The sequence below is a fragment of the Anomaloglossus baeobatrachus genome, chromosome 11 (assembly GCF_048569485.1).
Source record: "Anomaloglossus baeobatrachus isolate aAnoBae1 chromosome 11, aAnoBae1.hap1, whole genome shotgun sequence".
NCBI lineage: Eukaryota > Metazoa > Chordata > Amphibia > Anura > Aromobatidae > Anomaloglossus > Anomaloglossus baeobatrachus.
Genome location: NC_134363.1, coordinates 64,022,218 through 64,034,174, shown reverse-complemented (window position 1 = coordinate 64,034,174; position 11,957 = coordinate 64,022,218). Strand labels below are relative to the sequence as shown.

Below are 11,957 nucleotides of genomic sequence, written 5' to 3'. Positions count from 1 at the left end.
TTTTACCGGTACCACACGGACAACCATACTGGTACGTGTGGCTTGCACCTGTTTAAACACGGACATCTGAAAGGGGCCTTATAGATACCCATCTACTGTATGTACTATCATTTTGAGTTGCTGCAAATTATGATGTTCTCCTCAGCGGCTAAAAATACTTCTCAAAATTTCTAAGAAGTATTGTTACCCCTCTGTAAAATATGTAGTGTCACCTCTGCCAGAGCCCGTCCTATGGAACAGTGGTGGCAACAGCTTCAGACGCTCAGCAAAAAGCAACTTACGTCCCTTTAAATTTAAAGAAAAAACAAAAAAACGTTTCGCCCCATATGACCGGAATCAGGCGGTGTGAGCCTCATGGAGTTATGTTGCCACCAAAGGAGGGAAACACGGTGAAACAGGACTGGGGCCTAATAAATGGGGGGCGTGAGAGAGGATCAGGGGTCTGCTAAAGACAGAAAATAAATTGTCAGCGAGATCTGATCAGTTTACTGTGGGTCTACATGTGAGGACAGATGTTTTGGGAAACTACCTACAACACTGTGACCGCAGCCCGACCGGCAGTGACTGCTCACTAATGTCACACCGAGCTTTATCATTATAGAAATGAACATTCAGCCCAAACTTCTAGAACAGTTTTATTAAAATAAGTATATCAATTTAAAAAAAAAAAAAAAAAGAAGGAGAAATATATTTATACAGTTTTATTTTTATAGAGAACATTTATTCCATGCTGTACATGGGAACGGGTAACACACAAAATACAGATATAAATTACAGTGAATAAACCAATCCTCACAGACGGGTACAGAGGGGAGCGGACCCTGCCCTCAGGGGCTCACAGTCTACAGGGTAATGGGGAGGAGACAGAAGGTCGGGGATACAAATATATAACACTGATAGACTGGTACAGAGGGGAGCGGACCCTGCTCTCGGGGGGGTTACAGTCTACAGGGTAATTAGAGAGGGGGAGACAGTAGGTCGGGGATACAAATATACACTGTAACAATCAACTTTACAAATCAATACGTAGAATAAAGCCATATTGGACATTGGCAACAATGAAAGAAAAAAAATCTTTTGTATCGGAGTCCCGTGCGTTTTAGGTGTAAAAATTGTATTTCTCCATTTACCATAAAAATGCTCTTGTTGAATACATTGGAGGACATAGGAGGTGTGATGTGCATTAGACCACACTGTTCTCTCAGTCTTTAAGGTGGGACGACGGGGGGCAATTACACCCAGATGCCAGTAGTCACAAACTGTGTTAGAAAAACAAAGGGAGAAGATTAATAGCACACCTCCCACAAAGTGCAACACGGCCCCCTGCCCAGCACGAGCCCCCCCACGTGCAGCCTCCCTCCCCCTGCAAGCTCGGCCCCCACGTGCAGCCTCTTTCCCCCTGCAAGCTCCCCCCCCCAACGTGCAGCCTCTTTCCCCCTGCAAGCTCCCCCCAACGTGCAGCCTCTTTCCCCCTGCAAGCTCCCCCCAACGTGCAGCCTCTTCCCCCCTGAGAGCTCCCCCCCCCCCCCCCAACGTGCAGCCTCTTCCCCCCTGAGAGCTCCCCCCCCCCCCAAGGTGCAGCCTCTTTCCCCCTGCAAGCTCCCCCCCCCAATGTGCAGCCTCTTTCCCCCTGCAAGCTCCCCCCCCAACGTGCAGCCTCTTTCCCCCTGCAAGCTCCCCCCCCCCCAACGTGCAGCCTCTACCCCCTCCCCAACGTGCAGCCTCTTTCCCCCCTGCATCCTCCCCCCCCCCCCCAACGTGCAGCCTCTCTCCCCCTGCAAGCTCCCCCCCACCCAACGTGCAGCCTCTCTCCCTGCGAGCCCCACCCAACACACACACACACACACACGGCCCCCACACACACACGGCCCCCACACACACACGGCCCCCCCACACCCACACACGGCCCCCACACACACACACGGCCCCCACACACACACACACGGCCCCCACACACACACACACGGCCCCCACACACACACACACGGCCCCCACACACACACACACGGCCCCCACACACACACACACACACGGCCCCCACACACACACACACACACACGGCCCCCACACACACACACACACACGGCCCCCACACACACACACACACACACGGCCCCCACACACACGGCCCCCACACACACACACACACACACGGCCCCCACACACACACACACACACACGGCCCCCACACACACACACACACACACACGGCCCCCACACACACACACACACACGGCCCCCACACACACACACGGCCCCCACACACACACACACACACGGCCCCCACACACACACACACACGGCCCCCACACACACACACACACGGCCCCCACACACACACACACACACACGGCCCCCACACACACACACACACACGGCCCCCACACACACACACACGGCCCCCACACACACACACACACACACACACACACACGGCCCCCACACACACGGCCCCCACACACACGGCCCCCACACACACGGCCCCCACACACACGGCCCCCACACACACGGCCCCCACACACACACACACACGGCCCCCACACACACGGCCCCCACACACACACACGGCCCCCACACACACACACACACGGCCCCACACACACACACACACGGCCCACACACACACACACACGGCCCCCACACACACACACACGGCCCCCACACACACGGCCCCCACACACACACACACACGGCCCCCACACACACACACACACGGCCCCCACACACACACACACACACACACGGCCCACACACACACACACACACACACACACACACACACGGCCCACACACACACACACACGGCCCACACACACACACACACACACACACACACACACACACACACACACACACGGCCCCCACACACACAAACGGCCCCCACACACACACACACGGCCCCCACACACACACGGCCCCCACACACACGGCCCCCACACACACACGGCCCCCACACACACGGCCCCCACACACACGGCCCCCACACACACGGCCCCCACACACACGGCCCCCACACACACACACACACACACACGGCCCCCACACACACACACACACACACGGCCCCACACACCACACACACGGCCCCCACACACACACACACACGGCCCCCACACACACCACACACACACACACACGGCCCCCACACACACCCACCACACGGCCCCCACACACACACACGGCCCCCACACACACACACGGCCCCCCACACACACACGGCCCCCACACACACACACACACACACACGGCCCCACACACACGGCCCCCACACACACGGCCCCCACACACACGGCCCCCACACACACACGGCCCCCCACACACACGGCCCCCACACACACACACACGGCCCACACACACACACACACGGCCCCCACACACACACACACACACACGGCCCCCACACACACACACACACACGGCCCCCACACACACACACACACGGCCCCCACACACACACACACACGGCCCCCACACACACACACACACACACACACACACACACACACACACACGGCCCACACACACACACACACACACACACACACACGGCCCACACACACACACACACACACACGGCCCCCACACACACACACACACACACGGCCCCCACACACACACACACACACACACGGCCCCCACACACACACGGCCCCCCACACACACACACACACACGGCCCCCACACACACACGGCCCCACACACACGGCCCCCACACACACGGCCCCCACACACGGCCCCCACACACACGGCCCCCACACACACGGCCCCACACACACACGGCCCCCACACACACACGGCCCCCACACACACACGGCCCCCACACACACACGGCCCCACACACACACGGCCCCCACACACACACACACGGCCCCACACACACACACACACGGCCCCCACACACACACACACACGGCCCCCACACACACACACACGGCCCCCACACACACACACACGGCCCCCACACACACACACACGGCCCCCACACACACACACACAGGCCCCCACACACACACACACGGCCCCCCACACACACACACACACGGCCCCCACACACACACACACACACGGCCCCCACACACACACACACACGGCCCCCACACACACACACACACACGGCCCCCACACACACACACACACGGCCCCCACACACACACACACACACACACACACACACACGGCCCCCACACACACACACACACGGCCCCCACACACACACACACGGCCCCCACACACACACACACACGGCCCCCCCACACACACACACACGGCCCCCACACACACACACACACGGCCCCCACACACACACACACGGCCCCCACACACACGGCCCCCACACACACACACACGGCCCCCACACACACGGCCCCCACACACACACACACGGCCCCCACACACACGGCCCCCACACACACACACACGGCCCCCACACACACACACACGGCCCCCACACACACACACACGGCCCCCACACACACACACACGGCCCCCACACACACACACACACGGCCCCCACACACACACACCGGCCCCCACACACACACACACACGGCCCCCACACACACACGGCCCCCACACACACACACACACGGCCCCCACACACACACACACACGGCCCCCACACACACACACACACGGCCCCACACACACACGGCCCCCACACACACACACACACGGCCCCCCCACACACACACACACGGCCCCCACACACACACACGGCCCCCACACACACACACACGGCCCCCACACACACACACCGGCCCCCACACACACACACACGGCCCCCACACACACGGCCCCCACACACACACACACGGCCCCCACACACACACACACGGCCCCCACACACACACACACGGCCCCCACACACACACACACGGCCCCCACACACACACACACACGGCCCCCACACACACGGCCCCCACACACACACACACGGCCCCCACACACACGGCCCCCACACACACACACACACACGGCCCCCACACACACACACACACGGCCCCCCACACACACACACACACGGCCCCCACACACACACACACACGGCCCCCACACACACACACACGGCCCCCACACACACACACACACGGCCCCCACACACACACACACACACGGCCCCCACACACACACACACACGGCCCCCACACACACACACACACGGCCCCCACACACACACACACGGCCCCCACACACACACACACGGCCCCCACACACACACACACACGGCCCCACACACACACACACACACGGCCCCCACACACACACACACACACGGCCCCCACACACACACACACACACGGCCCCCCCACACACACACACACGGCCCCCCACACACACACACACACGGCCCCCACACACACACACACACGGCCCCCACACACACACACACGGCCCCCACACACACACACACGGCCCCCACACACACACACACGGCCCCCACACACACACACACGGCCCCCACACACACACACACGGCCCCCACACACACACACACGGCCCCCACACACACACACACGGCCCCCACACACACACACACGGCCCCCCACACACACACACACGGCCCCCACACACACACACACGGCCCCCACACACACACACACGGCCCCCACACACACACACACACGGCCCCCACACACACACAGGGCCCCCACACACACACAGGGCCCCCCTTCGCCCCCTGCCCAGTGCGAGCCCCCACCAAACGTGCAGCGTCACCCCCTGCCCAGTGCCGGCCCCCCTCACAACGTGCAGGCGTCACCCCCTGCCCAGTGCCGGCCCCCATCACAACGTGCAGCGTCACCCCCTGCCCAGTGCCAGCCCCACCCCAACGCGCCGCGCCCCGCTGCCCAGCGAGCCCCGCAGCGTCCCTCGCAAAGAGAGAGAGGCTGCACGTCGGGGGGGCTCGCAGGGAGAGAGAGGCTGCACGTCGGGGGGGCTCGCAGGGAGAGAGAGGCTGCACGTCGGGGGGGCTCGCAGGGAGAGAGAGGCTGCACGTCGGGGGGGCTCGCAGGGAGAGAGAGGCTGCACGTCGGGGGGGCTCGCAGGGAGAGAGAGGCTGCACGTCGGGGGGGCTCGCAGGGAGAGAGAGGCTGCACGTCGGGGGGGCTCGCAGGGAGAGAGAGGCTGCACGTCGGGGGGGCTCGCAGGGAGAGAGAGGCTGCACGTCGGGGGGCTCGCAGGGAGAGAGAGGCTGCACGTCGGGGGGGCTCGCAGGGAGAGAGAGGCTGCACGGTCGGGGGGGCTCGCAGGGAGAGAGAGGGCTGCACGTCGGGGGGGCTCGCAGGGAGAGAGAGGCTGCACGTCGGGGGGGCTCGCAGGGAGAGAGAGGCTGCACGTCGGGGGGGCTCGCAGGGAGAGAGAGGCTGCACGTCGGGGGGGCTCGCAGGGAGAGAGAGGCTGCACGTCGGGGGGGCTCGCAGGGAGAGAGAGGCTGCACGTCGGGGGGGCTCGCAGGGAGAGAGAGGCTGCACGTCGGGGGCTCGCAGGGAGAGAGAGGCTGCACGTCGGGGGGTGCTCGCAGGGAGAGAGAGGCTGCACGTCGGGGGGGCTCGCAGGGAGAGAGAGGCTGCACGTCGGGGGGGCTCGCAGGGAGAGAGAGGCTGCACGTCGGGGGGGCTCGCAGGGAGAGAGAGGCTGCACGTCGGGGGGGCTCGCAGGGAGAGAGAGGCTGCACGTCGGGGGGGCTCGCAGGGAGAGAGAGGCTGCACGTCGGGGGGGCTCGCAGGGAGAGAGAGGCTGCACGTCGGGGGGGCTCGCAGGGAGAGAGAGGCTGCACGTCGGGGGGGCTCGCAGGGAGAGAGAGGCTGCACGTCGGGGGGGCTCGCAGGGAGAGAGAGGCTGCACGTCGGGGGGGCTCGCAGGGAGAGAGAGGCTGCACGTCGGGGGGGCTCGCAGGGAGAGAGAGGCTGCACGTCGGGGGGGCTCGCAGGGAGAGAGAGGCTGCACGTCGGGGGGGCTCGCAGGGAGAGAGAGGCTGCACGTCGGGGGGGCTCGCAGGGAGAGAGAGGCTGCACGTCGGGGGGGGCTCGCAGGGAGAGAGAGGCTGCACGTCGGGGGGGCTCGCAGGGAGAGAGAGGCTGCACGTCGGGGGGGCTCGCAGGGAGAGAGAGGCTGCACGTCGGGGGGGCTCGCAGGGAGAGAGAGGCTGCACGTCGGGGGGGCTCGCAGGGAGAGAGAGGCTGCACGTCGGGGGGGCTCGCAGGGAGAGAGAGGCTGCACGTCGGGGGGGCTCGCAGGGAGAGAGAGGCTGCACGTCGGGGGGGCTCGCAGGGAGAGAGAGGCTGCACGTCGGGGGGGCTCGCAGGGAGAGAGAGGCTGCACGTCGGGGGGGCTCGCAGGGAGAGAGAGGCTGCACGTCGGGGGGGCTCGCAGGGAGAGAGAGGCTGCACGTCGGGGGGGCTCGCAGGGAGAGAGAGGCTGCACGTCGGGGGGGCTCGCAGGGAGAGAGAGGCTGCACGTCGGGGGGGCTCGCAGGGAGAGAGAGGCTGCACGTCGGGGGGGCTCGCAGGGAGAGAGAGGCTGCACGTCGGGGGGGCTCGCAGGGAGAGAGAGGCTGCACGTCGGGGGGGCTCGCAGGGAGAGAGAGGCTGCACGTCGGGGGGGCTCGCAGGGAGAGAGAGGCTGCACGTCGGGGGGGCTCGCAGGGAGAGAGAGGCTGCACGTCGGGGGGGCTCGCAGGGAGAGAGAGGCTGCACGTCGGGGGGGCTCGCAGGGAGAGAGAGGCTGCACGTCGGGGGGGCTCGCAGGGAGAGAGAGGCTGCACGTCGGGGGGGCTCGCAGGGAGAGAGAGGCTGCACGTCGGGGGGGCTCGCAGGGAGAGAGAGGCTGCACGTCGGGGGGGCTCGCAGGGAGAGAGAGGCTGCACGTCGGGGGGGCTCGCAGGGAGAGAGAGGCTGCACGTCGGGGGGGCTCGCAGGGAGAGAGAGGCTGCACGTCGGGGGGGCTCGCAGGGAGAGAGAGGCTGCACGTCGGGGGGGCTCGCAGGGAGAGAGAGGCTGCACGTCGGGGGGGCTCGCAGGGAGAGAGAGGCTGCACGTCGGGGGGGCTCGCAGGGAGAGAGAGGCTGCACGTCGGGGGGGCTCGCAGGGAGAGAGAGGCTGCACGTCGGGGGGGCTCGCAGGGAGAGAGAGGCTGCACGTCGGGGGGGCTCGCAGGGAGAGAGAGGCTGCACGTCGGGGGGGCTCGCAGGGAGAGAGAGGCTGCACGTCGGGGGGGCTCGCAGGGAGAGAGAGGCTGCACGTCGGGGGGGCTCGCAGGGAGAGAGAGGCTGCACGTCGGGGGGGCTCGCAGGGAGAGAGAGGCTGCACGTCGGGGGGGCTCGCAGGGAGAGAGAGGCTGCACGTCGGGGGGGCTCGCAGGGAGAGAGAGGCTGCACGTCGGGGGGGCTCGCAGGGAGAGAGAGGCTGCACGTCGGGGGGGGCTCGCAGGGAGAGAGAGGCTGCACGTCGGGGGGGCTCGCAGGGAGAGAGAGGCTGCACGTCGGGGGGGCTCGCAGGGAGAGAGAGGCTGCACGTCGGGGGGGCTCGCAGGGAGAGAGAGGCTGCACGTCGGGGGGGCTCGCAGGGAGAGAGAGGCTGCACGTCGGGGGGGCTCGCAGGGAGAGAGAGGCTGCACGTCGGGGGGGCTCGCAGGGAGAGAGAGGCTGCACGTCGGGGGGGCTCGCAGGGAGAGAGAGGCTGCACGTCGGGGGGGCTCGCAGGGAGAGAGAGGCTGCACGTCGGGGGGGCTCGCAGGGAGAGAGAGGCTGCACGTCGGGGGGGCTCGCAGGGAGAGAGAGGCTGCACGTCGGGGGGGCTCGCAGGGAGAGAGAGGCTGCACGTCGGGGGGGCTCGCAGGGAGAGAGAGGCTGCACGTCGGGGGGGCTCGCAGGGAGAGAGAGGCTGCACGTCGGGGGGGGCTCGCACCACTGCCCCGCGAGAGCCCCCACAACACGCACCACTGCCCCGCGAGCCCCCACAACAAGCACCACTGCCCCGCGAGAGCCCACAACAAGCACCACTGCCCCGCGAGAGCCCACAACAAGCACCACTGCCCAGCGAGAGCCCCCACAACACGCACCACTGCCCAGCGAGAACCCCCAAACGTGCAGCGTCGCCCCCCGCAAAACGTGCAGCGTCGCCCCCTGCAAGCCCCCCCAAAACGTGCAGCGTCGCCCACTGCCCAGTGCCAGCCCCCCCAAACGTGCAGCGTCGCCCCCTGCAAGCCCCCCCCAAAACGTGCAGCGTCGCCCCCTGCAAGCCCCCCCAAAACGTGCAGCGTCGCCCACTGCCCAGTGCCAGCCCCCCCAAACGTGCAGCGTCGCCCACTGCCAGCCCCCCCAAACGTGCAGCGTCGCCCACTGCCAGCCCCCCCAAACGTGCAGCGTCGCCCACTGCCAGCCCCCCCCAAACGTGCAGCGTCGCCCACTGCCAGCCCCCCCAAACGTGCAGCGTCGCCCACTGCCCAGTGCCAGCCCCCCCAAACGTGCAGCGTCGCCCAGTGCCAGCCCCCCCAAACGTGCAGCGTCGCCCACTGCCCAGTGCCAGCCCCCCCAAACGTGCAGCGTCGCCCACTGCCCAGTGCCAGCCCCCCCCAAACGTGCAGCGTCGCCCACTGCCCACTGCCAGCCCCCCCAAACGTGCAGCGTCGCCCACTGCCCACTCCCCCCAAACGTGCAGCGTCGCCCACTGCCCACTGCCAGCCCCCCCAAACGTGCAGCGTCGCCCACTGCCCACTGCCAGCCCCCCCAAACGTGCAGCGTCGCCCAGTGCCAGCCCCCCCCAAACGTGCAGCGTCGCCCACTGCCCAGTGCCAGCCCCCCCAAACGTGCAGCGTCGCCCACTGCCCAGTGCCAGCCCCCCCAAACGTGCAGCGTCGCCCACTGCCAGCCCCCCCCCCAAACGTGCAGCGACGCCCACTGCCAGCCCCCCCAAACGTGCAGCGTCGCCCACTGCCAGCCCCCCCAAACGTGCAGCTTCACCCCCTGTCCAGTGCGAGTCCACCCCAAACATGCAGTCGCTCCGTGGCAAGTGCGAGCCGCCCTAAACGTTCCACATTGCCTCCTGCAAGCCCCCCAAACATGCAGCGTCGCCTCCTGCCTAGAATAACCCCCACATTCCTTATGAAACCTCCACAGCATCGCCCCCTGCTCCGTGTAACCCCCCTTCATAAGCCACTTACCTTATGGAAGCCTCCACAGAACGGTGCTGCAGCTTCAGTACATGCCCTGAGATATACACGAGCTGCAGCCCCCAGTGGTGACAGGAGACACTGCTCTGTGCCCCCAACATCCAGCCTGAGACCCCAGAGCTATAACTAATGAGGGAAAGCTGAATATTCCCCCACCTCAGGGTCAGGATCCGTCCGCTCTGCACTGAGGAGCCCAAGCACTGCCGCTTCCCGCCCACAGATCTGCACGGCACTGAGGAGGCCCCGCCCCTTCCGGTGACATCATGATTTCATGAAATCACTCCTCCCCCTCAAAAAATCAACTCCGATCTAGCCTCTACCAACATGGCAGACAAGGGAGAACCCACGTGGAGAAGCGCTGAGGAAGGAGAAGATGAAGACATGGAGGGGACGGAGAGCGAGGAGGAAGAAGAGGACGATAATGGTGACGAGATAATGGAGGAAAACGAGGAGGAAGGAACAGACGAAGCGCCTCAGAGAGTGTATCTGCCGGGAGTGCAGCCCCTGAGCGAAGGAGAGGAGCTGGTGATGGAGCAGGACGCCTATGTGCTCTACCACCAGGCGCAGACAGGTGCGGTATGGGGGCGGCCGGGGTGATGGCCGGGGGTCTCTGTCTGCTTCATGCCGGCTCTTGTGTTGCAGGGTCGCCGTGTCTGAGCTTCGATGTGATCCCGGACGGTCTGGGGGCGGATCGCTGCGATTTCCCCATGTCGCTGCTTCTCTGCGCCGGGACTCAGGCTGACAGCGCACAGGCCAACAGGTAGCGTCCCCTCCGCCAATCAAGGGGCGGCTTTCATCTTCTAAGAGGCTGCTCAGGAATGAGAGCTGGACTGTGATTGGTGGCGATCTCTAACTCCTCAGCACTGCTGAAATATTCATTAAAGGGAACCTGTCATCAGAAATTTCGCCCAAAAGCTAAAAGATTCCCCCTCTGCAGCTCCTGGGCTGCATTCTAGGAAGGTCCCTGTTATTATTGTGCCCCATGTGAGACCAAAATAAAGCCTTTATAAAGTGCTACCTTTTTGTATGCAGCTTCTGTAAATCTGTCACGGGGGCGGGCTCTCTGCCGTCCGTTATTTTGCCCCCTGGTCCTGTATGCCGCCCCCATCGCTCCTTTCCATATCTGATGCACCGCCCACTGCTCCAGCCATCCCCGCGCATGCCCAGTGCCAGTCTCACAGGACTGAGCAGTGTGACCGCTGGTGACGTGTGCGCAGGCAAGTGATTATGGACGGGACTGTGACTGTTATCAGCAAGTACCCGGCCATAATCTCGTGAGCGCGCAAACCTCTCCAGCATTCACACTGAGCTCAGTGTAGATGCTAGACTGTATGGGCTGCTTCCAGGGATGACGTCCCTTTGTCATGTGATAGTATTTCGAACACGCCCCTATCACATGACAAAGGGACGTCATCCCTGGAAGCAGCCCATACAGTCTAGCATCTACACTGAGCTCAGTGTGACCGCTGGAGAGGTTTGCGCGCTCACGAGATTATGGCCGGGTACTTGCTGATAACAGTCACAGTCCCGTCCATAATCACTTGCCTGCGCACACGTCACCAGCGGTCACACTGCTCAGTCCTGTGAGACTGGCACTGGGCATGCGTGGGGATGGCTGGAGCAGTGGGCGGTGCATCAGATATGGAAAGGAGCGATGGGGGCGGCATACAGGACCAGGAGGCAGAATAACGGACGGCAGAGAGCCCGCCCCCGTGTCAGATTTACAGAAGCTGCATACAAAAAGGTAGAACTTTATAAAGGCTTTATTTCTTCAGCGCTCTATTGGGAGA

General features: G+C 64.5%; 1 protein-coding gene and 1 long non-coding RNA gene across 2 annotated transcripts in view; one reads left to right on the top strand and one right to left on the bottom strand.

Moving 5' to 3' along the window:
- Window positions 1–622: 622 nt before the first annotated feature.
- Window positions 623–10,484, bottom strand: LOC142257276 (uncharacterized). The gene is made up of 2 exons (XR_012727602.1): window positions 10,159–10,484; window positions 623–1,259 (listed from the first exon to the last, which is right to left on the bottom strand). It is a non-coding gene; the product is annotated as an uncharacterized LOC142257276 (long non-coding RNA).
- The window catches only part of GRWD1 (glutamate rich WD repeat containing 1), a 70,697-nt gene continuing 69,186 nt past the window's right edge, over window positions 10,447–11,957 (top strand). Inside the window, exons 1-2 of the mRNA XM_075329444.1 lie at window positions 10,447–10,738; window positions 10,810–10,927. Of these exons, the coding sequence (XP_075185559.1) occupies window positions 10,492–10,738; window positions 10,810–10,927 (365 nt within the window). The 5' untranslated portion in view covers window positions 10,447–10,491. The remainder of the gene's footprint in view (window positions 10,739–10,809; window positions 10,928–11,957) is intronic.